Consider the following 27,501-nt stretch of genomic DNA (forward strand, 5'->3'; position numbering starts at 1 on the left):
GGTCTGATAAGTTTGACATTTCGTGCAGGTTGGACCCATCCCGCACTCACTCAATTTATTTTCCCATTGCAATCGTCCTTTGTTGCCGTACATTTCTAACAGCACTTCATTAAATTCTTGGCACTCTCTCACATCACGATTGTTACCTACAAACAGAAGATAATAATACTCAAGTTGAATTTCAGACGTATAAGAATCCCAGTCAGCCCCAGCTCTTCTCACAAAGTCCTCCCCAACATTCAATTCTGTTCGCTGACGGAAGCAGCTTCTTCTAAGTATGATGAGAACTCTCCTATGCATTTCTGTAATGGTGTTTATTTGCTCCATGGATAAGGCTGTGCATGGGCAACTCAGCTCAACGTTTTATGACGAGTCGTGTCCGGCGGCTCTGTTAATAGTGAAAGCCGCCGTGAATGTAGCGGTCGTCCAGGATAGAAGGATGGGGGCATCGCTTCTCCGACTTCACTTCCACGACTGCTTTGTTAATGTCAGAAATCATACTCTCATTCAGTTGATTTTGAGTTATTAATTAATTTTCTTGCTCTGGTTTGTTAAGAGGCAGAGAAATGGTGGTGTCTGAAAACATTTTTAATAAGATTTTATTGATTATTATAACTAATTTCTCTATCTAGAGTTTGTCTGTTTCATATATTCCTATAAATATCCTAAAGAATAAATATCATGAACAAAATCATAACTTCAAATAACTTCAAATCTTTTTCTATTTTCAATAAGTTATATTCCCATAAATATCATGTACATATGATAATTTCTTATAACCTAAAATTTAAAAACAACCCATAACTTAACCGGATCAAATTTACCTAAATTCTGAATAGGTTGAATTTTGATTTTGGTTTGCTACAGGGGTGCGACGGTTCGGTGCTGTTGGACGATTCCTCGACTATAACCGGAGAAAAGACTGCAGGTCCAAACGCCAATTCCCTGAGAGGATTCGACGTCATAGATACCATAAAAAACCTACTCGAGGTAGCGTGTGAGGGAGTCGTGTCATGTGCCGACATTCTCGCCATTGCTGCGCGCGATTCAGTGGTGGAGGTGATCATTTTATTTCTAACTTATTAATTCCTATCTTTAATTATTGTTAAATAAAACAAATGTGGTCAGGGAGTTTAGTTCCGGGTACAATTCCAGATAAAACTTGGGTTTTTAGAAAAATTACTTAAAAAATTATTATATTATTTGAAAAATAATTTAAAATTTGTATTTTACATTCATTAATGTTAGTTAAATTAATAATGGTTAATAGCTAAATGGAATTTTATAAATTTTGAAGTTATATTAAAATCAATCTCAGGAATTAAAATCAAATAACGCTGTTTGGTGATGTGCGATTGAAATTTGTTAGCTGGGAGGGCCAACATGGACGGTAATGCTGGGAAGGCGAGACTCAACGACTGCGAGTTTAAGCGCTGCGAACACCAACCTTCCATCGCCAGCTTCCAGTCTCAGCACTCTCATCTCTACCTTTCAAGCTCACGGTCTTTCTACCAAGGACCTCGTAGCACTCTCAGGTATATAAAACTATTAGTGGCAGCCACATTCGATATATTTAATAACATATATAATAGTAATTAACATTCACTATTATTATTATTATTATTACAGGTGGTCATTCAGTCGGTCTTGGGCGCTGCACCACATTCAGAGCTCGCATCTACACCGATTCTAACATTGATGCTTCATTCGCCAATTATGTGAAGATTAGTTGCCCGAGCACTGGTGGAAACAACACCCTGTTTCCCTTAGATGTGGCCACTCCCTACACTTTTGACAACAATTATTACAGTAACCTGATGGGACAAAATGGGCTTTTCCATTCAGATCAAGAACTGTTTAATGGAGGTTCCACAGATTCTCAAGTTACTTCATACAGCGCCGCTCAAAACACCTTCTTTACTGACTTCGCAGAATCCATGGTGAAAATGGGTAACATCAGTCCTCTCACTGGAACCAGCGGACAAATACGCAAAAACTGTAGGAAGCCCAATTAAAATTCTCAGGGTTCTAGTCTTACGCTTTTCGGATCATGTTTTGGTTGTAAAAAGTAGATTTGCAATCGGCCCTTGAGTTCTAAGGGAAACTCTTCGAAGACAGCACCAAACTACATACCCATGTTATTATGTCAAGACTTACGTGACAACTCAGATATCGCATGGAACATTTGGCACGTTAAATGTTTAATGGCATAAGAAATAACCATCAAATGGACACACGCTATTGATAAGCATGAACTATCATTTGATGAGATTGAGTAAGCATTGGGTTCACTCCAGTTGAACCGGATTGGTTCTCGTTTATATGTTTTGAATTTTAAAAATTATTATAAAATCAAGTTGCAAACATGAGATTAAGGGTAATTGTTTGAACGTTTATTAAATGCTATGTATTTTAAACAACATAATTTTATATATTAATTTAGTGATATAAATTATATGTTCTTAAATTTATATGGAGTTGTCTATAATGCGATTTTTTTGGAGATTTTGGTGATGGAATTGGGCAGCAGAAATTGAGGTTAAATCTTGATTTGTTGTAGTTAAAATGGGTTTTTAAGTGTATATTTGGATTCAGCACCCTGGAAAACCGTTGGACACTTTGATTGTGCAGAAACTAGCTATCCAACTTGGGATTCCAATAAATTGCTGCCGGATTTTGACTAGAAAAACCTACCCGAAAGGCTTCCAAAAGTTGCATTATAGACAACTACAATTTATATTGTCATCAAGAATAATATAAAAAATTATTTTAATTTATAATATATTTTATGTTATTAAATTAAAAAATAGAAAGAATTAAATTATAACATTATTTTAAAGTAATATTATTATGAAAGAATTAAATTATAATATTATTTTAAAGTAATATTATTATTAATAAAAATAATTAATATATAAGTTAAAGGTGTAGTCTAAGTTATAGAGGGATGATCTTTTTTACTACATTTTTTTAGTTAATTTTAACCAAAATCAAATAAATATTTTTAAACCTGAGTTTATGTCTTTTGCCCCATGGGGTTTTTGAGAGTGTTGAATCCATTTATGTATTTAAAAGTGTATTTTAAACAACAAAATATCACATTTTTCCTTGAAAAAGGCTATTTCCTAGCCAAGTTAGACTAAGTCTAAGCTATATATATATCTATATATAACAATTCGTATTCACCCCACTTTATCATGGAGATTCTTAATTCCTAAAGAGGGTCAAGATCACATACTCAAAAGACCATAACTTATTTCATATTTCATATTGACCACAAGCTCAACCTTTGACTTGTGAATGCTCTTAAGAATATTCAAGAATGTTTTGTTGAGGTTAAATCCTTCCCTTCCACCTAATAATTATTAACATTCAAATCAAAATTTTGAGATCCCTAAAGAAAATAGACACACCTATGGACACAAATATAACTAACAAACATATATTCTTATTCATAGTTATGTAGATAGACATATTTATATTAGAAAGAGGGTGTCAATTTTATTTTTTTTTACTACAAATATTATGTGTATATTTATGAATCAATTAAAAATATATATATATTCTTTGAATTAGTTGTATTTTATAAATAATATTATTTAAGTTATTAATTTTTTTTTAAAGCTATATTGTTGAGTTCCAAGTCTAAGATTTGAATTCTTGCCATATATTTTTTTGGTAATATTTCTATTAATTATTAAAAGGAGTACATCATGGGGAGATCTTCTCCCATATCACTAAGGTCTCATTCCTACTAGATTTGTTGGCCATCAAGCATAAAAGAAAGAACTTCGATAACAACAAAACAAATCTATAAGACCACATATCGATGGATTAGAAGGGCCAAAACTGTGTAAAATACAAAATCTAACCCAATTGTCTCATTACACATTATTAGGATCCTGAGCAACATTACCCCCCTCACCAGAGCAGTGAAAAGCATTGTGGACATGTGATTCCATATGTGCCATGCGACCCTCGAAGTTGTCCATCTGATCTTGAGCATTTTTTGGCCGTGATGAAGAGAATCCTAATGGTCAAGGATATGTCAATGGTTATTTTGAATATCATTGAGAAAGTTGATAATTTCATTCCTATAATTGTGGCGATCCCATTCCTATTGTTCAACTTATAACTGGACTAGGGGAATTTGAGCTTCTAGGGAGTCACAAGGAGGGGGAGAGTCCACCTGCCAAGGGGAATCACTCGGTGAATTTAGGTCAACTTCATTAACAGGTGGCACCACTTTAGGTTGTTCTCATTGTCCCCTCTGACCTCTGCCATGCTGTGACCTGCCTCTTTGGCGTTGCATGGATAGCCCTCACATACAACTTCGTGGCCCCAAAATAAATAACCAAACCATAACAATGTTGTCTACACTCTCATCGCACACACACACACACACCCTTCAGAGGATGAGAGTGTTCCTCCTCTCCACACCAAATCTGCAAGGAAATCAAAACCCTTCCAGTAAGCCTTGTGGTGGGCTCCAGTGTTGCAACAATGATGCTGCAACTCCTAGAACTCCCTTCTTTACTCTTCTCAACCCAGTAGTTCGTAACAAACTTAGAAGCAACGACGCTATATGCACAAGCACTAGCTTTTGCCGTAGGCTGTCACTTGATCAGCTAGCACAAGTCCGCTAGGAGCTTAAGCCAACTTCTATGAGCTCTTAGAAGAAGCTTTTAATTGTGATGGACGAAAGCTAACTCAAAATAGGCTAATCTACTTGCAGAAAGAAGCTGAAAGCTGAAAGGAAATGCAAGCCCTAGTTTTACCGACTAACCCTACTAGTGCAAGAAAAGAGATGAAAGTTGCTGAAATGGATCCCATTGACTCTTGGAAAGGTAAAATGCATGTGTCTAAGCTACTTCTGAAGGAAAATATGGAAAAAGCATCTTTCTATATTTTTGAGTAATTTTGGAGAATTATTATGCATGTGTTTTAACTGTTTTTTACTCTGCAGAGGTTGATTGGCGAAAGGAAATGGAGTGGGCGCTTGCAGGAGGTTGGAAAAGTCAGAAGAGCACCTAAGGGGGTCCCTAGCACCCTTCTGGAGAATTCCACAGCAACCAGATCTCGAAAAACTACTCTCGTGAACTTCTACAGAAAGTCTACAGGGGATCTACAGGAAGTTCTACAGGAATGGCTGAAAGAGGATTTTGGAGGGTTGATGGAGGAAAAATGATGGGAAAATGGAAATGAAGGATGGATAAGGATGTTAAGGGGTCTAGGACCTAGTAAATGAAGCTAAGGAGTGATGAAGGTGGTTAGATTTGTTCAAGGATGGAGGGAGCAATGTTGCACAAAAATGTAGAAAATACGGCAAATTGGGAAAGTGTGACAAATGAAGGGAAAGAATCTTGGGTTAGGGGCTGGAACAGGTTGTATGATGGAGGAAGGGTAGCTAGGGATGTATTACAAGTGCTCTGCACACTATTTTCCAAAACTAATTGAACAAAGACGAGAAAAACCAGAGATCTATCTATTTTGACCTAATCTGACCTAAAAACTAGAAACATGATGAATAGTAGTTTATTGACCGGAAATAATGCAAGATAGCTATGGAAACTAAGCAAGAAAAGATCTAATCATGCAAGCATAATTGATATCAACTTTTCCAACTTAAAATCTAACACTAGCAATTGCATTGAAAGGCAAAAACAGTGTTTTTGTGGCAGCAAGTATGCCTGATCTCAGCTCATGGTCCCAAGGAGGGAGAGATGAGATCGATGACTGCTTGATGGCCTTTTTTCAGATATTTTCTATCACCAAACTGTCAAATCAACCTGAAGCAAGGTAAGGTCCTGAAAGGCAGGCAGTAATTTTAACCTAAATAATAGAAATTATTCTATGAATGCAAGAAAAACACATAAAAGTACACAAAGGAGGTACTGGCACTTGGGTTGGGCCCAACCCCAAGAGTTACAGCCTCCTAAAAAAGCTCAGAGCTGGTGCAAAGCAAAATTCATCTCCGTTACTCAAAAAATAATATTCATGTCACAAAATTGTTTACAGCATGAGCTCGAAAACGAGCTATAATGCAAAGCTACACTAAAGTGCGAAAAAAAATATTCAATGGCTAAACTACCAAGGCCTGAAGCCTTCCTACTTATGCAACATGAGGACTCCCAACAATCCTTAACTTTAGGAGCTTGGCTACTCAAAACTGCAGTTCATCAGCCACTTCACAAAACCTGCTCAGCTGCCCCTTGGAATCATCTTTGGTGGGTTGTTGAACTCCGAGCTGATGGTGGAGAACTCGAGGAAGGGGTAATTCAGTGCAGGAGACACCCTTCCTACAAATCCTCAGCCTTTTTCCTTCGTATTTGGATGTCAACTTGCTCATAAATGCTTGACCTTAGTCAAAAAGATGTCCAAAAATCTGCAATAAGCATGTATTAGACTTTGTGGTTAAGTGACTATTCTCATTCATTCAATTAACATAAATATGTTCAAAAGCATGCATAAAACTATGAAGAATGGTGGATTAATCGAGAATAATAGGAAAAATTAGCCCATAAAGTTACCCATTTTTGGGGCTCATCATCATCCCCCTACTGAATGTGTTACTCATCCTCTGAGCAACTAATCCAGCTCGTCATCTTTGATTGCTTTGACTGCCTCTCTAACATCCCAGGTTTCTGAGGTGATGTCCTCTTCTTGGTCATGAAATCCTGCTTTTCTCTCTACTTCCTTCCATTGCCTGTGTTCTTCTTCTTCTTTGAACCCTTCCAATAGTCCCAAAAGCAATGAAGGACTGAACTTTAGGCCAATCCAGTTGGCCTTCAGAATTTACATTGACTTTTTATAAAGTGGCACTCTTGCCAAAGCCTCCCTCATTCTGGTCGGGGAGTGGTATTCTCTTATTTACAGACTATGGGACCATGTGTTCCATATCCTTGTGCAAGCATGAATGCAATTATCACCCAATAGTCTTTCCATGTCTTCAAAGTGAGCAATGGCCTGAGCTTGCCTTTCAATGTAGTCTGGGAGAACCTGAGGGTTGTTGGCAAGGTGCTGATGGGCATATACTAAAGCTGAGGGATCTTCTGGTTCCGCCCTAATCATAAGTGGCTCACTTAGCTCTCTGTCCATTAATTTCCGAATTTCTACTGCCCTCTTTTCCTCATGGTTTAACCAAGAGGCCATGGCCATGATTTTCAAATCTCCCAATGCAACATTAGGGTCCCATAGATTCATGTTTGGAAGTGCCAGGTTGTGTAAATAGAATTTTGCTAACTTGGCCTTATCTTCAGCTGAGCTATTGTCACACAGATACATAAACTGATTGTAATTCTGAAATGGAATGGTGCCCCTTTGGGCCAATGTGTTAATTTGAAATTGCAACCATTGATCTTTAAGATATAAGGCATAGGACTTAGCAGGTTGCCTACATTGTAAGGCTTCTACTGCCCAGCTGGCCATGTAGGTCATTGGGGTCTCCTTTTCTTGAACCTATTGTTTTAAACCCTATATTTCTTCTGCTGCCTGAGACTCATTTTCCTGCAGCATTTTTGTTAGCAACTCAACATCAGCTTGCAGCTTTTCCTCTCTCTACTGTTTCTCGGTTGTTTCCTTGTCTATTGGAGGTCTTTCTTGCTGCTACTGTTCTCCCAAAATGGATGGCCTATCTTCCTTATGACCCTGCTGTAGCTGTAACTACTTTTTCAGCAGCTCATTCTCCTCTTGTAATTTGGCTCTTCTACTGCTTTCTATGTGCGTCACCATGGCCAACTCTTTCCTTGATTCTTTTAGCTGTTCTTCCAGGTGGCCTATTTCTGCAACACCCTTGGATTTGGCAATCCTCATCCAAGTGTGAGTCCTAACCCGTTCTTGCTCCAATGCAAAGAAAAGTGGTACAACAAACTTCTGTGGGATGATCTTCCCACCTTGTAACAAGTTGTAATATGCTCCCAAGCTAGGCCGAGCGCTTGGTTCCAGTATCTCCTCAATCTTTTCTTCTCCCTATTATTGTTTGGTTACCTTCTCCTCCAATTTCTCAATCTCTTTTTACTTAGCTAGAGTTTCCTGTAGAGATGTTTCAGCTTCCTGTAGAGCTGCCTTTGATTCCATCATCCTACTTCTCTCTTTCCATGTGTAGGTTTTTGGGCTTCCTCTTTCATAGGTGATATATATCTTGGAAGGAGACTCTTCCTTTTATTTAGTGGTTGTGTCCTCAATGACAATTGGTTCCTTTGATTGTGGCCGGGGTTTGCCCACTTTGATCCTTCTGCTTCTCCTGGCTTTAAAATACATGGAGGTTTGCCTCTTTATTTTTCTGTTTTGTTTTGTAAGTGTGCTTAATGCAGCAAGCACAGTTGTTGCCTCCCTTGCCAACGTCTCGCAGGATTTCTCTTCCTGTTGTTCTTTTCCTTTGCTTCCTGTAGAAATCTCTGTGTCCACTATTTCTATCTGTGTTACTGATATCTCAGGGTGTGTCTTTCCTTTTTCTTGCTAGGTGCCTGCTTTAGCTGTGGCAGCCTTCTTTTGGGCCTTCTTGGCCTTTCCCTTTCCAATTTGTGTCCTCCTTTCCTTCGTTGTTTTTGTTGTTGTCTCTTTCTCTGTTTTAGGCTCAGCAGTCTTGCCAAATTCTTCCTTTTCTTCTTGTTTCTCCTCTGCTTGAATTTCATGTGCTCCCTCATCCTTATCCTTCTCAATTCCTTTAGTTTGCTCCCCCTCCTCACTGCTGGATGGGGTGATGTTCTCAGCCAAAGGTCTAATGTTATCATTCCCTAGACATATTTCTGAAGGTTTCCCAAGATATGGGGCTAGTATAGGTGTGTAAATCATCTTCCACCAGTAGTTTGATGAGACCATGGTGGGCCAACTGATCTGGGATCCCTTCATTTAGCTTTTTATCACATTCAATTAAGGACTGGAGAAGGAAATATGGGATGCTCAGTTTCTTGGTTGGAGGCAAGCCCATTCCATACCTTAATTCATGTAGAAACCTGAAATGGTATCCATAAATGATGCTAAACCTCCCTTCACATGTGATATACTTCATTATTTGATAACTAACTTCACTCTAGAGAGGTGGAAAGCTTGTCCTTCTAGCCCCGTTTTTGTCTTCTCCAGGATGCTCCTCAGGAATGTTTTCTTAGCAACTTGTCCCAATGATATCTCCTCCTTGCTCCAAGGGGGCCCTAATGGTAGACCAGTAATTCTACTAATGAGCTCAGGGGTAAGTTCTAGGATCAAACCCCTAAAACTAATTGTGGCATGTGTCTTCAAATGTGGTCTTAGGGACATCAAAACCTCTTCAGTTATCTCTTCATCATAACCCTGAATTCTATCAAAGAATGATATCCAATTTGCTCGGGTGAAAAGGTCCACCACCTCAGGGTGCTCATGCAACTTGCTAGAGTCTAAGGGTTCCTTCCTTATGAATCCTCCTAGCATGGTGTTGAGTGCTCTTTTTATGTTTCAATCAGAAGAGAAAATGCTCAGGTGGAAAAACAGTCAATCACTGAAATAGAGGATAGCTAAATTCGGTTTCTTTTGAACCCAAGAAGGAATCTTTCATGTGTTCCTTACAATATCAAGTAGCAATAATTCTCCTCTTTTAAAACTGCTATCACCCAGAATTTGACTCTTTGTTTATGAAAATAATTTTTTTTTACAGAACAGAGTATAAGGACACGGGTTCTTTTCTCAGCACATAGATAGATATGTAAATTCGGGTTCTTTCACACACACATAGGCTGGCCTCTACTGTTGCATGTATCTTCCTTACAGGAGAATTTAAAAATGATTAGGATATTTTGGATGCAGAGAAAGAACTGGGTGAACTCAGTGAAATATGCAGACAGACTTTCACTTTTTTTCTCAATGCATAGGCAGACTTTTACTCTCATTTTCAATCTAATGTCGTGTTCAATTCACCACCTTGAACAAACAAATCATGCAAAGAGGAGTTTTCCTGAGCCTATCTCGTTTTGAGCTTGAATTCCGATGAAAAATCCAAATTTCCTCTCCGCAGAGCTGTTCTCTGCCTTTCCTGTAGAACCCTTCCTGTAGAAATCTCCCGGCTCCTGTAGAATAGAACTGTGCTTCCGGTAGAGCCCAATAGGTGGGAGATTTTCGAAAACAGGCAGAAAAACTAATGGAGGATGACTGGTTAACTGCTCTAGAAGCGATGGATGCATACTCCAGTCGAGAACGGTGTGAGTACAGAATGAACAGAGGGTGGTGCATGTTTCAATGGAGCGGTCTTTTAACTGTGGCATGATTCGTGGTGAGGGGATGAGGTGGCCGAACCGGATGTTGATCCGACGTCACAACCATAATGTTTTTGCATGTCGTATGACTGCCATCACCTCCTTTCTCCCATTATCCGCCGTCACCACTACCAGTCTCGACGATTTCTTCCTGAATGGACACTCCACATGTGCTGGCTGCATCTAATCGATAGTTTGAATGTAACGGGGCTCGTTTGGATTCCACGAGGATGTGTAGCTGGCCGAGGGTGGCCAGTTGACTGGCCACCAATTCCACTCAATCTGAACCATTCCCATAGTCATGCAGCCTTGAAATATGATTTATGCAATTGAAGAACGAGTTTAGGCACTTACTTGCATAGTCGCGGCCGTGTTATGCAGATTTCGGATTTTGGAACCCATTTCTTCATTTGCTGTTGTTGTATGCGCACTGCATGCTTGGCCTCGGCTATTGCTGATGTTCACACATCCAAGCAGAGCTCCATGCAGGTTTCATATTCCATATTCTGCTGTCCCTATCTTTGGAGCAGGTCTTTCAGAGGGATCAGCTGCTACAGGAATCCTGTAGGATGTCCTGTAGCTGCTTCTCCTCCTGGAATACAAGCTAGAATGAGCAGGGCTATACTGCTAATGAGGGTCTCAGCTGATGAGGAATCTAGATGGAGGGTATCAAGTATGGTCAGTGAAAAACTGTTGCTTAGATTTGTCATTAAAAATTTTTGCTAGCAACCTGAAGGAAACAGGATTTCTGTGTTTGACTGTGCAAGGACATAAAAGTGAGTGCAATGGAGGTGTACAGAGATGGAAAAAGGGAAACATATGGTGATGGATGGAAGCAGGGATGTTTATAGGCCTCATATACATATTCCCAACCTTTGGGTCCCCTTCTGAGATTGATTTTGGCTTGTCTGTAGGTTCTACAGGATCTTCCTGTAGAAGACACAGAACTTCCTGTAGAAGGTGAAATCTTAGCCCGAATGAGACCAAATCTTAGGAAAGGGTAATGGTCATGGAGGAATGGATTGTGAGGGATGCTTTTAGCCTAGTCCTGACCTCAGTCTTTATCTTGTGCGATCCTCCTAACTTGTAATGATCTTCTTGCGACTTGCAGTTTATTCAACAGAAATTAGGTTTATTCTTCTTTTTCTTCTTTTCTCTCTCTCTCTCTCTTTTTCTCTCTAAGATAATTGGGGCGCCTCCATGAGGTTTTCACCCTCACTATCTGCCCTGGGCACCTCCAAGAGGTTTTCACCCAAGGCTATTTTATTTTTTCTTTTTTTCCTGTTTTTTTTTTTAGTGTGTGTTCAAGGTGTGGGTGGAGTGGAGACAGGGGCTTGCTCCACTACGAGCACTGATTTATCCAGAATCTCAATGAACTCCTTCTTAGAAAGGGGTTTCCTGTAGATTTTCAATCGATGCCCATTGACGAGCATGGGGATGGCTTCTTCATCAATGGTCCTGATAAAGACTGAACCATTGTCGTTGCATTTCTCCACTGTATATGGTCCCAACCATCTTGTCCTCAACTTTCCTTTGGAATCCTTATATCTTGAATAATATAACAGTGCCCAATCTCCTAGATGAAATTGCTTTTCTTTAAGGTGTCGGTCATGCCATATCTTTCTTTGAAGTTAGACTACCCCTAAGTGGAGAAGGGCCTGCATTATCTATTCATCTAATCCATTCAATTGAAGTAATCTTTCCTATTTTGCATGGCTGAGATCTAGGTCTAGCTGAGCTGCCAACCTCAATGTGTTATATTCAAATTCTATGGATAGCAAAGCCTTCTTCCCGTAGAACAGCTCATAAGGTGTGAATCCTGTTGTAGTTTTCCAAGTAGTGTTGTAGGCCCAGGTGGCCTCAACCAAGCAATATGCCCAATATTTTCTACTGCTGCTCACCACTTTAGTCAAAATATCTTCCAAATCTCGGTTAGGGACTTCCACCTGTCCATTTTCTTGCAGATGATAAGGGGTGGAAGTTCTGTGCTTAATCTTGTGATGAGCGAGCAGGTCTTCAATCAGGTGAGAGGTAAACTGACTTCCTTGATCTGTGACTAATGCTCTTGGGTAGCCAAACTTGTATAAGATATTTTCCCTCAAAAACTCACCTACTTTTTCTTCTGTTGCTGCCTTGATTGCCTTTGTTTCTGCCCACTTTGTTAGGTAGTTCGTGCACACAATTATGTAAGACTTTTGTTTTGAAGGAGGGTTAATACGACCCACAAATTCCATGCCCTACTTCTTAAATGGCTCAAAAGTCACTTGAGGTTGGAGGGGAATCTCATCCCTAGGAGTCGGTTTCCCCATCCTTTGACATCGGTCACATTGCCTGATGTATCTCCTGACATGTTGATGAAGAGTGGGCCAATAGTAGCTTGCCTGTAAAATTTTGAAGGCGATTCTTTTTGCTGCAAAGTGGCCTCCATAGGGCCCATCATGACAGGTTAAGAGGATGTCAAAAACTTCCTCCTCCTTGACACAACACCTCAAAATCTGATCTGGGCCAACTTTAAACAGGTTGACCCCAATCCATGTGAATGGGGCGCTTTTCCTCACGATCTTGCTCTTCTCTTTTGAGGATAGGTGTGACGGGAATTGTGTTGAAACCAAGTAATTTTCTATATCAACAAACCATGGAGAGAGTACTGAAATAGCAAACAAGTGTTCATTTGGCATTTGATAATTCGCCATCCCTTCTTCTCCTGCAAGCAAATCTAGTCTAGACAGAAAATCAGCAACAACATTTTCCTTACCTGGCTTATCAACAATTGTCAAATCAAATTGCTGCAATAAAAGTAACCATCTAATGATATGAGCATTTACATTAGGTTTATTCATCAAATACCTAATTGCAGCATGATCAGTGTGTACGAATGTTTTATAACCAGTGATGTAGTGCCTAAACTTGTTTAGGGAATGGACTATAGCTAGGAGCTCTTTCTCGGTTACAATATAGTTTAATTATGCCTTGGATAGGTTTTCACTGACAAAATATATGGCATATGGTAGATTCTCTTCAACTTGTCCTAAGGCTGCTCCTATGGCTTTGTTCGAGGCATCTGTGTGAATGTGGTAGGGCCTAGTTTGGACCTCTCAAGATTAGGGCAGTTACCAGCTTACCTTTCAACACATCTAGAGCCTCTTGAAAGTTGTTAGTCCATATAAACTCAACATCTTTCCCCAAAAGACCAAATAATGGAGAGGCTAGCTTACTGAAATCTTTGATGAATCTTCTATAATATCCTGCTAAGCCTAGAAAGCTCCAAACATCTCTTACCTTTTGAGGAGGTGGGACCATTTGGATGATAGCAATCTTGTTGGGATCCACCTGTAATCCTTGCTGAGAAATTGTATGACCTAGCACGGTCCCTTCAGTCATCAGGAATTAACATTTTTCAGGACTGAGGGATAGGTTCATTTCAATACACTTGGTTAAAACTTTTCCCAGGTTAGTTAATGCTTCCTGGAAGTTGGACCCATAAGGAGTAAAGTCATCCATATAGATTTCCACTGAATCATGAACCAGCTCAGCAAATATGCTCAGTACTGCTCTCTGGAAAGTGGCAGGAGTGTTGCATAACCCAAAGGGAAGGACACGGTAGGCAAAGGTACCCCATGGACAAGTGAAAGTGGTCTTATCTTGGCCTTTCGGGCTGATTTGGATATGATTATACCCGCTAAACCCATCTAGGAAGGAAAATAACTTCTTCCTTGCCAAGCCATCTAACACTTGATCTATGAAAGGCAAAGGGAAATGGTCCTTCTTGGTAGCTTTGTTAATTTCTCGGTAATCTACACAGATTCTCCACTTCCTGTTTTTCTTGGGCACAAGCACCAGAGGAGAAACCCACTCGCTGTCAGAGATGGGGTAGATGAATCCTGCATCCAACAACTTTTGCAGTTCTTCTTTGACAATGTCCTTAAGGGCTGGATTCATTCTCCTCTGAGGCTACCTCACTGGTTTACAATCCTCTTTAATGTAAATGTGATGGGTACAGACTGCAGGGTGGACTTCTTTCATCTCCTTATAGTTCCAAGCAAAAGCATCCAAATGGCAGTTCAATAAGCTACACAGCTCCTTCTCCTGAGAGGGGGATAGGGATGAGTTGATCTTATGGTTCTTTTAGGACCAAATTCCACATTCTTAACTTGGGGAGAGGTTGGATCAGCCACACAGAGATCCACTAAAGCACTGGCTTGGGTGTCCTCTACCAACTCTTCTAATGGCAGCGCACTAGGAGGTGGATTTTGAATCAAATTCTCAATAAGGTCATCCTCGGTTTGAGGACCTCCCCTAGTGCCTTCCATTATGCATAATGGTGCAGAGTAGACTTCATCCTCATCCTCCTCCTCCAACCAAAGAGGTAATTCATGTTCTAGCAGAGGTTGGGTAGGAGGATATAGGACTAGCTGTTTGTTCATAGGCCCATTCTTAATGGTCATGCTCCCAGCTCGACAACTGATGTAAGCATTTGCAATAGCTATCCAAGGCCTTCCCAAAATGAGGGGGTTCCCAGTGAGTTTTGCCTTTGGCTGAAGGACCAAGAAGTCCATAGGGTACTCACAAGAATCAACGGAGACCATGACATCTTCCATAATACCCTCGAGGGTCACGGTAGAGTGGTCTGCTAACTGCAGTATTGTCGATGTCTTTCTTAGGGAACTCTGAACGTTGAGTTTTAGCATAGTGTCCTTGTTCATCACATTAATGGCAGCCCCTAGACCAATCAGGGTGTGGGGGATTATGGTGCCATTGATGTGGACATCGACTATAGGACTCCTAGGGTCTAGATATTTCGGATAGATTACTTGTCCCAACATCAGGTCGGACAGTTGTCCTATGACATTGATAGTTGGGGCCCATCTCTCTTGGCTTGCCTGGGTGCCTGAAACGCTTCTCTTTGATCAATTTGTTGTAGATTGGTACATCTTTTATGGCTTGGAGAAGTGGTATTCTTACACATAACTGTTTAAGTTCTCCCAAAAGTTCAATCTCTTCTGGGTTTGGTTGTGTGGTTCCAGTTAGTCTCTTAGGAAAGGGTGGAATGGCTTTGGGTTCACTTTCCTATTTTTCTTCCTTATCCTCCTTAGGAGGAGGTTGGCTATCTGGGAGGGCCTTCCCAGATCGTAGGTTGATCTCTTGAATCTCCACAGCATAGGTAGGCCATATTGTCTCTCGAGTATATACCTGTTGGGCCTGTCTGTTATTGGGGTTTAGGTTTTGTTGAGCAGGCATTTGGGGTTGTCTTGGAGGAGCAGGAGTTAATGGTTGTGGTTGAGCAGGTGGTGGAGGCAAAATAGCAGGAGGAGTATTGTACTGGGGCCTCCACCCCTGTTGAGGTGCATTCCACTGAGGTTGTGGCTGAACATGAGAATGAAACGAATGAGCAGTAGGTTGAGTATGGTATTGAAGTGGATATGACCAAGGAGGGGGTGCGGACCAGGAAGGATGAGCAGGGGGACCCCAAGAAGGTATGTGAGTGGACTGGTTGGGCTTGTAATAAGCCTGGGATGTCCCTTGCACCCCCTGCTGGTATGGTTTGGATCCATGTGTCCTCCTTTGGTTTAGGAAGTAGAGTGGTTCAGTGGCTCCTTCAGCCCCTTGGTACATAGCTTTAAGTTCGAGTAAGGTTGGGCACTAGTTTCTAGGGTGGTCTGCCTCACAAATGAAACATACCTTTACGGAGTGTAATGGACACTCGTTCTTAGGATGCTTCCTTGTACATCTAGGACAAAAGCCCTCTCAGCTTCATCTTGCTTTTGTTGGGTTTGGAAGGTATCCATTTGCATGGAAATGGTCTGTCTCACATCACTTTTAAGGTCTTCCATCTGATTTGCAAACTGGTGTTGGGTAGGAATTTTCCTGAATTGTCTCTGTTCCTACGAGGCATGAAATGAAATATTTTTGGTTGATTTTTGTGTTTTTCTCTGCTTGTACCTGCAAAACTGAAATTGATTGAACAACAAATTGCAACTAACTAAAATAAACCTTGCTGGAATGAAAATTGCAGAATTGAAATGAAAGAAAGAAATGACTAATCTATGCTGCTGAAATGAAATTGCAGAAATGAAATGCTAAGCTATGTTTGCAGAATTGAAATTGCAGAATTGAAATGCTAATCTACACTTGCAGAATTGAAATTGCGGAATTGAAATGCTAATCTATGCTTGCGGAATTGAAATTGTAGAATTGAAATGCTAATATATGAAAGTAGGAAATGTCTAATCTACTTTTTTGGAAATGAAATTGTAGAATGGAAATGAAACAACTACTCTACTCTTGTTGAAATAAACTACTTAGCAGAAGGTTGCAATAGAAAATAGAAGAAAAACAACAATCACAAATACTCTGACGCTTCCTCGGAAACGGTGCCAAAAATATGGTGGGCTCCAGTATTGCAACAATGATGATGCAACTCTTGGGACTCCCTTCTTTACTCTTATCAACCCGGTAGTTCGTAACAAACTTGGAAGCGACGGTGTTGTATGCACAAGTACTAGCTCTTGCCACAGGATGTCACTTGATCAGCTCGCACAAGTCTGCTAGGAGCTTAAGCCAACTTCGATGAGCTCTTAGAAGAAGATTTTAACTATGATGGATGAAAGCTAACTCAAGAGAGGCTAATCTATTTGCAGAAATAAGCTGAAAGTTGAAAGCTGAAAGGAAATGCAAACCCTAGTAAACCCTAGTTTTACCGACTAACCCTACTAGTGCAAGAAAAGAGATGAAAGTTGCTGAAATGGATGCCATTGACTCTTAGAAAGGTAAAATGCATCTTTCTAAGCTATTCTGAAGGAAAATATGGAAAAACCATCTTTTGGTATTTTTGAGTAATTTTGGAGAATTATTATGCATGTGTTTTAACTATTTTTGACTGTGCAAAGGTTGATTGGTGAAAGGAAATGGAGTGGGCACTTGAAGGAGGATGGGAAGGTGAGAAGAGGACCTAAGGGGGTCCCTAGAACCCTTCTAGAGAATTCCACAGTGATTAGATCTCAAAAAATTGCTCGCGTGAACTTCTGGAAGTCTGCAGGGGATCTACAAGAAGTTCTACAGGAACGGCCAAAAGAGGATTTTGGAGGGTTGATGGAAGAAAAACGGTGGGAAAATAGAATGAAGGATGTATAAGGATGTTAAGGGGTCTAGGACCTGGTAAATGAAGCTAAGGAGTGATGAAGGTGGTTGGATTTGTTCAAGGATGGAGAGAGTAATGTTGCACAAAAATGTAGAAATTAGGGCAAATTGGGAAAGTGTGACAAATGAAGGGAAGGCATTTTGGGTCAGGGGATAGAATAGGTTGTATGATGGAGGAAGGGTAGGTAGGGATGTATTACAGGTGCTTTGCACACTATTTTCCAAAACTGATCGAACAAAGACTAGAAAAACCAGAGATCTATCTATTTTGACCTAATCTGACCTAAAAACTAGAAACATGATGAACAAAAGTTTATTGACAGGAAATCATGCAATATAGCTATGGAAACTAAGCAAGAATAGATCTAAGCATGCAAGCATAACTGATATCAACTTTTCCAACTTAAAATATAACACTAGCAATTACATTGAAAGGCAAAAACAGTGTTTTTGTGGCAACAAGTATGCCTTGGTCTTAGCTCAAGGTCCCAAGGAGGGAGAGATGAGATCGAGGACTGGTTGATAGTCGTTTTTCAGATATTTTCTATCACCAAACTATCAAATCAACCTGAAGCATAAAACTATCTTAATCATAAAAAACAACCTAAGTAACAAAGCAAGATTTTAACTTAAATAATAGAAATTATTCTATGAATGCAAGAAAAACACATAAAAGTACACAAAGGAGGTACTGGAACTTGGGGTTGGGCCCAACCCCAAGAACTACAACCTCCTAAGAAAGCTCAGAGCTGGTGCAAAGTGAAATTCATCTCCACTACTCAAAAAATAATAGACATGTCACAAAACTGTTTACAGCAAGAGCTCGAAAATGAGTTGAAATGCAGAGCTGCACTAAAGTGTGAAAAACAACTATTCAATGGCTAAACTACCAAGGCTTGAAGCCTTCCTACTTATGCAACACGAGGACTCCCAACAGTCCTCCTTAACTTTAAGAGCTTGGTTGCTCAAAACTGCAGTTAATCAACCACTTCACAAAACCTGCTCGGCTACCCCTTGAAATCATCTTTGGTGGGCTGTTGAACTCCGAGCTGATGGTCGAGAACTCGAGGAAGGGGTCATTCAGTGCAAGAGACACCCTTCCTACAAATCCTCAGCCTCGTTCCTTCATATTTAGCCGTCAAATTTCTCATAAATGCTTGACCTTAGTTCAAAAGATGTCCAAAAATCTGCAATAAGAATGTATTAGACTTTGTGGTCAAGTGACTATTCCCATTCATTCAATTAACATAAATATATTCAAAAGCATGCATAAAACTATGAATAATGGTGGATTAATTGAGAATAATAGGCAAAATGAGCCCATAAAGTTACCCATTTTTGGGGCTTATCACCTTGCTCCTATAAAAAGGATAACACAAAATACTACAAGCAACACTTGACTTGGACAAGGCCAAAATAATTCAATCACCACTCCTTTGAAGATGCGGAATAATACAACTAGGTTAACCTCAATTATGGCATCCACGTAAATATAACCCCTAAATTCTACAGGAAAGTGCCACTTAAGGTGAACCCCAACCCTTCTATCTAAACTTCTCTTATTACGTCCAAACCTCCATTACGAATAAGAAACTAAGGGCCCTCCTGAGATTGAAACAAAAGAAGTAGAGAGAGAGAGCCCTCTAGGGCCACCAACAAAATAAAAATGACACCTTTCCAATTGCTTTATTTGCGAATTGAACCAGTAACTGAGAATTCTGCACGTTGATCACACATAAGACAAAAAGAGTTGAATTACCTAAGAAAAATCGCAAGTCCTCAATCCGTCAGCCTTTGCTCCACAAAACCCAACTCCCAAGTCGAGCCCCACACTGAATTTCCTAGAGCTTCGTACCAGGCTGCCTTAGAGAGTTTAATGTAGAGAGAAATTCAAACTGGGGTCTCAAATTACATTCTAGGTTGAGAATATGGGAAATGCTCTTTCATGCTTCGACTCTTTATTGTTACACGTCATTTTGTCACCATTAGGAAAATGACCACCAGTATGGATCTCTCACTATCCAATGTAATGTTCAAGCATTCCCATACAAAGTTGAAAGTAAAACAATTCGGAAGACTATAAGAATTATGGATTGCATTGCTCAAAAAATTATTTTTAAGAAATTGTGCAGTTTCTTTAGCCATTACTTGTGCAAGCGCAATTTTGACCATTGTGACCTACACAAGTTCGTGCACTGTATTCCACTGTGAACTACACAAATATCTTAGCAAGAGTAAAAATAAAAAGTGATTTCTAGAAGCCTTGTCGGAGGAACATTCCCAACTGAAAACCTTGAGCCTCTACATACTTGGGCCTCATCCCTTGAGAACAGGATCTAAAACCTCCTCTTCTTGGCCTACAAATTTGACACACACTAGAGGATGAAGAGAAGACTTTTGAATGTAAACTTATGTTGTTGGAATAGGGCTGGAAATCTTGTGAGCTAAGGGGAGGAATGGAGGCCATTAGGAGGAGGCATCTATCATCAAGGCTAAGGTTGTATTTCTCCTTTTTATTCAATATTAATATGAAAAAGTGTTTCTTTCCACTGTATTGTTCAATGGAGTTTATGTATTGTGTGTTTACTTCCATTTTTCCATTGATAATGATATTAGGTACTAGTTTCCTTGATCACTAGTATGGGTTTTATTGAGTCATTTATCTATCACATGCCCTTGATGCTTTCTTCTTATTATGTTTGTATATCTCCAAATTCTGAGCATTGACGAGATGCATCAAACCATAACGAGGATTTTCATTAGACATTTCATTTTGGAAAGTATGGATTTCATATTCCGACATTCTTTCTTATGATTCAATAGAAGTGGACTCGGGGAAAGATTTACTAGTTTGTTTGTCTTTTACTATATTCAACCATTGAATTTAGGGAGAATTCTCTTGTCTGCAAAGAGAAATTTGTCCACCATAACAAATTGGCGACCATACTCGGGGATAATGCTATCTTCATTGTTTCCTCCTATGACCTTTGATTTCTTTTTTTAGCCTTATTTGTATGTGATTTGAACCTTGAAAGCATAAAGTTCAAGATTTTTAGCTTTGTTTTTTATTTTTCTTAAGTTTTCTCAGCCTTCGTACTTTTTCTTTCACATAAATGCACAATTCTTTTCACTTTTCCTTTAGCAACAGTGCATCTGTGTACTCAACCTAACTAGTTACCTATGCACGTCTCTTAAATTTTTGAAAAATTAGGGTTTTCATTTATTGTGTTCAAAACTTTTTGATGGTTATACTTTCAAAGTTGTTGACCAAAATTTCAAGATGGAATATATTGGCACCAAAGAACATATTGTTGACATATTTATGAAGCTTCCTCCTAGAGAAGCCTTTGAATATCTCAGGTAGAAGTTGGGAGTGATTTGTCCTTTACCACAATAAAGGAAGCACAAAGTCAGGGGAAACATTCTTTTGCATTGATGTCAAAGGGGCAGAGAATGCAAACAAAGGGAGAAACTAACAAGAAGTATAAAGAGAGCATAGTCATGGGCAACACCTGTAAAAAATAGTAGATATGAAAGTGTTTCCTTCAATAATAAAGAGGGTGATTTTTGAAAATGGTTTTTATTGATTTCAAAGGTTGTCAAAATCAATTCAAATAGTACATTATGAGGCCTTTACCATTGTATATGGCACCTGTTGGGTCCCTATAATAATAGTGATTACCCCATTACTATTGTAGTTATACCCCTTATTTATATTGTTGTGCCCCTATTACCCCCATATTGTTATTTATGTGCCCCATAGAATCCCTCTATTGTTAATTTTGTGGCTTTATATTATTATTGTTAGGTCAGCTAGATTATATTGTGACTCCTTAGACTCCTATATATAGAAAGGAGGTTTTGTCATTTGTATCATCCAAGAATTGTTCATTTATGTAATGTAAAGGAGGTTGCCCCCTCGAAGAGGCTGAATTCTAAGGCGTTGATCTATCTTTTCTATCTTTTCTTGAGCTGGTTTCATAACATTTGGTATCAGAGCTTTGGGTTCTAGGGTTTCGCTGCTCCAAACAGGTCATCATGGAATTTTCGCTATAACTTTTTTTCTGTGACATTTCAGAAGTCGAAAAAAAAACCCATTTGAGAAGAAATCGTGCTTAACCTTGGGTCCGAATTTCAGAGCTTTTCGCGCTATATTTACGGAGTTATGATATGAGGAAGTTGGTCTTTTTGCAGACTCCTGAATTACATTCCAAACAGGTGACCTGGGGAAAATTGTCATAACTTTCTCTCTGGGGATCGGATTGAAATTTAGTAAGAAGGTACAGAAACAGGACAGACTGTAGTTTTTTATATGTGTTTTTCAGATCCAAAGGTTGAAACAGGGACTCGTGGCACGTCGTACAAGTTTGCTCTACGGAACTAGTATATAATCAAGTCACTGTGGGAGATTTCGCATAACTCTTCCTTGGAGAATCCAATTTGGGTTAGACCTGTGGCATTGGAAAGAGGACATAGAGGGCTACTACAGGTAGCAATTTCAAAACTAGATGATTGGAAAGTACAGAGATACATCAGAGGCAATATCGAGCTCCTACAAAGTGAAAAAAGGTGTGTAGATTTTTTAAAATTTTTGCTTAAGCTTGGTTTGAAAATTTATTTTGAAGGAATTCAAAGGGCATAGTAGAGAATTATTATCAGTAACTGATGCCCCGAGGAAAGAAAATGCAAACACCTAGTAAGGAACCTGAAAGCTCTAGCATGACTCATGAAGAAGAGGAAGAAATGCTACATGATATATCAAAATTACAAGAACAAGTGCAACAAATGTCACGCTCAAAAAAGTTAACAGAAGCTAAGATAAATGGCGTGGAAGCTAAGATGAATGGCATGGAAGCTAAGATGGACAATTTAAAGATAGATTTGAACACAAATTTGAAGACAGGCATGGCAGATTTGAAGACAGATTTGACAAATTTTCTACAAGAAATACTTACTAATGGTGAAAAGGTAGTAAAGGAAACTCATGATGAGAACAAAAGAAATGTTAATCATGATTCCATAGACGCTAATGTTGGATCAAAGACTCACCATATTCCAAAAATCGATATGAGGAAGTTTGATGGCAAGGATCCTGCCACATGGATATTACAGATGGAGCAATTCTTCGATCTCAATAATGTGTAAAACGCACAAAGGTACGTATGGCAACTGTATATTTGGAACCAAATCAGTTTGTATGGTATCAATGGCTTTGCTCTCGTAAACAATTTATCACTTGGGCAATTTTTACGGAAGAATTGATAGCACATTATGAGGATACAAAAAGCAACACTTTTTTTAGCCAATTGATAAGTCTCAAACAAAAGGGTTCAATAATGGAGCACATTGAGGAGTTCCAAAAATTGAACATAAGGGTAAAAGATATTCCAGAGGAGCATAGGATTGATGTGTTCATAGGGTCTTTAAAGGATAATATCCAACATGATGTTCGCCTTTGGGAACCTGATTCATTAGAGAAGGCATTCAGGTTAGCAAGAAAAATGGAAAGCAAAATTATGGCAACTAGGAAGCATACCACTCACAACTATAAAGACGGAAGTGTTGTTGCCCCTAGTCTTCCACAACCTATAAGGTTGACACCACAACAATTGGAAGAAAAAAGAGCAAAAGGGCTTTGTTACAGTTGTGATAGCAAATACACTAAAGGTCATAAGTGTGCTGAGAAGAAATTATTCTACATAGATTGTGAAGAGGAAGAAGAAAAGGAGCAAGAAAGGTCAAAAGAAGAAGATATACTCCAGGAACAAAGCCTAGATGAAGAACAAATAAATCCAACCATATCTTGTAATGCATTGGCGGGAATTACCACTCCTCAAACCATCAAGATAGAAAGACAAATCAAGAAGAAAAAGGTAATAGTGTTGATTGATTCAGGAAGCACCCACAATTTTATTCATTGTAGGGTAGCAAAAGAATTGAATTGCTTCCTATATCCAGCACCAGAGTGTCAAGTGATGATTGCAAATGGAGGAACAATAAATTGCTCTGGAAAGTGCCATAATATCAAGCTATCCATGGGAGAATATGTATTGACTAGCCCAATGCTTTCCATTCCAATGGGAGGTGCTGATGTTGTACTAGGAGTCCAATGGCTACAATCCTTGGGTACAATAGCTTTTAATTTTCAAGAACTTTTCATCAAATTTTATACGAGAGGAAAGGAAGTTGAATTAAGGGGTATTGCAGGGAAACCAGGAAAGATAATCAGCTCTAATGGTATGACAAAGCTTCTAAAAAAGGAGCAAAGAGGTGTAATTGCACAATTATGTTCGCTAGATGTTTCCACATCGGAATCATCTATTTCTCCAGATCTCCAAAAAGTCCTGGACAATCATTCCAAGGTATTTGAGACTCCCAAAGGTCTCCCACCTATGCGTGATCATGATCATGCTATTCATCTGATTCCAGGAAGTGTTCCTCCAAACATCAGGCCGTACAGATATCCCTATGTCCAAAAAAGTGAAATTGAACGTATGGTTGCAGAAATGCTAGAGGCTGGTATAATTCAACCGAGTCAAAGTTCTTTCTCTGCTCCAGTAGTATTGGTGCACAAGAAGGATGGATCATGGCGCATGTGTCCGGATTATAGGGAGCTCAACAAGCTCACTATTAAAGATAAGTTCCCCATTCCTGTCATTGATGAATTATTGGATGAATTGCATGGATCAATTTACTTCACCAAGTTGGATCTTCGTTCGGGATATCATCAAATCAGAATGAAGATTGAAGACATTCTGAAAACGGCATTTAGAACTCATGAGGGTCATTATGAATTTTTGGTCATGCCTTTTGGCCTTACCAATGCACCTTCAACATTTCAAGGTTTGATGAATTCAATTTTCAAACCATTCCTTAGAAAATTTGTGTTAGTATTTTTTGATGATATACTAATCTACAGCAAGTCTTGGAAGGATCATGTTGAACATGTTGACAGGGTGCTACAACTATTGGAGGAGAAACAATTATATGCAAAAAAATCCAAATGTTTCTTTGGAGTCCAGGAGGTGGAATATTTGGGTCATATTGTATCTCATGAAGGAGTTAAGGTAGACCCTAGCAAAATTAAAGCCATTAAGGAATGGAAAATCCCCACATCCATAAAGCATCTGCGAGGATTTCTTGGGTTGACAGGGTATTATCGCAAGTTTGTTAAGAATTATGGGAGAATAGCAGCACCTCTAACAACATTATTGAAGAAAGATGCATTTTCATGGACTCCGGAAGCAACAAAGGCCTTTGAACATCTTAAAGAGGCAATGTGCCAAGCATCGGTCTTAGCTACACCAGACTTCACAAAAACCTTTATTGTGGAATGTGATGCTTCAGGAAATGGAATTGGTGTTGTTCTAATGCAAGATGAAAGACCCATTGCTTTTGAAAGTCGTCCAATCAAGGGAAAGTTTTTAAACAAAGCTATTTATGAGAAGGAAATGTTGGCAATATTCCATGCACTTAAGAAATGGCGACCCTACCTAATGGGAAGACACTTCAAGGTAAAAACGGATCATGATAGCCTTAAATACTTTTTAGAACAAAAATTATCCTCTGAAGAGCAACAAAAGTGGGTCACAAAGATGTTGGGTTATGACTTTGAAATCATCTACAAAAAAGGGAAGCAAAATGTGGTGGCAGATGCACTCTCAAGAAAGGATGAGGATGTGGAAGCATTGTTGTGTGCCATTTCTATTATCCAACCAGATTGGATAAACGAAGCAAGGGAGGAATGGAAGAATGATGAAGAAGTGTGGGCACTTATTCGAAAGCTACAACAAGATTCTAGTACGTCTGATACATTTAGTTGGCAAAATGATTCGTTATGGTACAAAGATCGCTTATACCTCTGTAAGAATTCCAAGCTAAAACAAAAGATTCTTATGGAATTGCACACTTCTCCCTTAGGAGGGCACTCAGGATTTTTAAAAACTTACCACAGGGTTAAGAAGGAATTTTTTGGGATGGCCTTAAATTAGATATTCAAAAGTTTGTGGCGGAATGTTTGGTTTTCCAACAAAATAAAGTTGAAACAATTAAGACACCGGGTCTATTACAACCTTTATCCATTCCAAGCCAACGTTGGGAGGAGGTTTCAATGGATTTTATCACGGAAAAATTTACATAAATTATAATTGTATTGTTAAATGGTAAACTAATAATAACGAACAATCAAATGAATCACCAGAAAACAAGCAATTTGAAGTTATATTAAAATCAACTCAGGAATTAAAATCAAATAACGCTGTTTGGTCATGTGCGATTGCAATTTGTTAGCTGGGAGGGCCAACATGGACGGTAATGCTGGGAAGGCGAGACTCAACCACTGCGAGTTTAAGCGCTGCGAACACCAACCTTCCATCGCCAGCTTCCAGTCTCAGCACTCTCATCTCTGCCTTTCAAGCTCACGGTCTTTCTACCAAGGACCTCGTAGCACTCTCAGGTATATAAAACTATTACTGGCAGCCACATTCGATATATTTAATAACATATATAATAGTAATTAACATTCACTATTATTATTATTATTACAGGTGGTCATTCAATCGGTCTTGGGCGGTGCACCACATTCAGAGCTCGCATCTACACCGATTCTAACATTGATGCTTCATTCGCCAATTATGTGAAGATTAGTTGCCCGAGCACTGGTGGAAACAACACCCTGTTTCCCTTAGATGTGGCCACTCCCTACACTTTTGACAACAATTATTACAGTAACCTGATGGGACAAAATGGGCTTTTCCATTCAGATCAAGAACTGTTTAATGGAGGTTCCACAGATTCTCAAGTTACTTCATACAGCGCCGCTCAAAACACCTTCTTTACTGACTTCGCAGAATCCATGGTGAAAATGGGTAACATCAGTCCTCTTACTGGAACCAGCGGACAAATACGCAAAAACTGTAGGAAGCCCAATTAAAATTCTCAGGGTTCTAGTCTTACGCTTTTCGGATCATGTTTTGTTCGTAAAAAGTAGATTTGCAATCGGCCCTTGAGTTCTAAGGGAAACTCTTCGAAGACAGCAGCAAACTACGTACCCATGTTATTATGTCAAGAGTTATATGACAACTCAGATATCACATGGAACATTTGGCACGTTAACTGTTTAATAACATAAGAAATAACCATCAAATGGACACACGCTCTTGATAAGCATGAACTATCATTTGATGAGATTGAGTAAGCATTGGGTTCACTCCAGTTGAACCGGACTGGTTCTCCTTTATATGTTTTGAATTTTAAAAATTATTATAAAATCAAGTTGCAAACATGAGGTTGAGTAAGGGTAATTGTTTGAACGTTTATTAAATGCTATATATTTTAAATAACATAATTTTATATATTAATTTAGTGATATAAATTATATGTTATATCGTCATCAAGAATAATATAAAAAAAATTATTTTAATTTATAATATATTTTATGTTATTAAAATTTAAAAAATGGAAAGAATTAAATTATAATATTATTTTAAAGTAATATTATTATTAATAAAAATAATTAATATATAAGTTAAAGGTGTAGTCTAAGTTATAGAGGGATGATCTTTTTTACTATATTTTTTTGTTAATTTTAACCAAAATCAAATAAAGACTTTTAAAACTTGAGTTCATGTGGTTTGCCCCATGGGGTTTTTGAGAGTGTTGAATCCATTTATGTATTTAAAAGTGTATTTTAAACAACAAAATATCACATTTTTCCTTGAAAAGGGCTATTTCCTAGCCAAGTTAGACTAAGTCTAAGCTATATATATCTATATATATATAAAAATTCGTATTCACCCGACTTTATCATGGAGATTCTTAATTCCTAAAGAGGGCCAAGACCATATACTCAAAAGACCATAACTTATTTCATATTTCATATTGACCACATGCTCAACCTTTGACTTGTGAATGCTCTTAAGAATATTCAAGAATGTTTTGTTGAGGTTAAATCCTTACCACCCACCTAATAATTATTAACATTCAAATCAAAATTTTGAGATCCCTAAAGAAAATAGACACACCTATGGACACAAATATAACTAACAAACATATATTCTTATTCATAGTTATGTAGATAGACATATTTATATTAGAAAGAGGGTGTCAATTTTTTATTTTTTTTTACTACAAATATTATGTG

The 27,501-nt window shown here is 38.8% G+C and overlaps 1 protein-coding gene across 2 annotated transcripts; it reads left to right on the forward strand.

Moving 5' to 3' along the window:
• The first annotated feature begins 231 nt into the window (after nucleotides 1-231).
• Nucleotides 232-26,628, forward strand: LOC149138370 (cationic peroxidase 1-like). 2 transcript variants are annotated; one of them, XM_089447186.1, is made up of 4 exons: nucleotides 232-487; nucleotides 868-1,059; nucleotides 25,650-25,815; nucleotides 25,907-26,628. In XM_089447186.1, the coding sequence occupies exons 1-4, from the start codon at nucleotides 278-280 to the stop codon at nucleotides 26,290-26,292; spliced, it is 954 nt and encodes a 317-aa protein (XP_089303312.1). In that variant the 5' UTR covers nucleotides 232-277; the 3' UTR covers nucleotides 26,293-26,628. The 2 variants fall into 2 exon arrangements, with proteins under 2 accessions (XP_089303312.1, XP_089303311.1); XM_089447185.1 differs by lacking the exons at nucleotides 25,650-25,815; nucleotides 25,907-26,628 and adding exons at nucleotides 1,370-1,535; nucleotides 1,630-2,248.
• Nucleotides 26,629-27,501: the final 873 nt, after the last annotated feature.

The sequence above is a fragment of the Pinus tabuliformis genome, chromosome X (genome assembly GCF_031772625.1).
Source record: "Pinus tabuliformis cultivar Carrire ecotype Pingquan chromosome X, CPIR1, whole genome shotgun sequence".
Lineage (NCBI taxonomy): Eukaryota > Viridiplantae > Streptophyta > Pinopsida > Pinales > Pinaceae > Pinus > Pinus tabuliformis.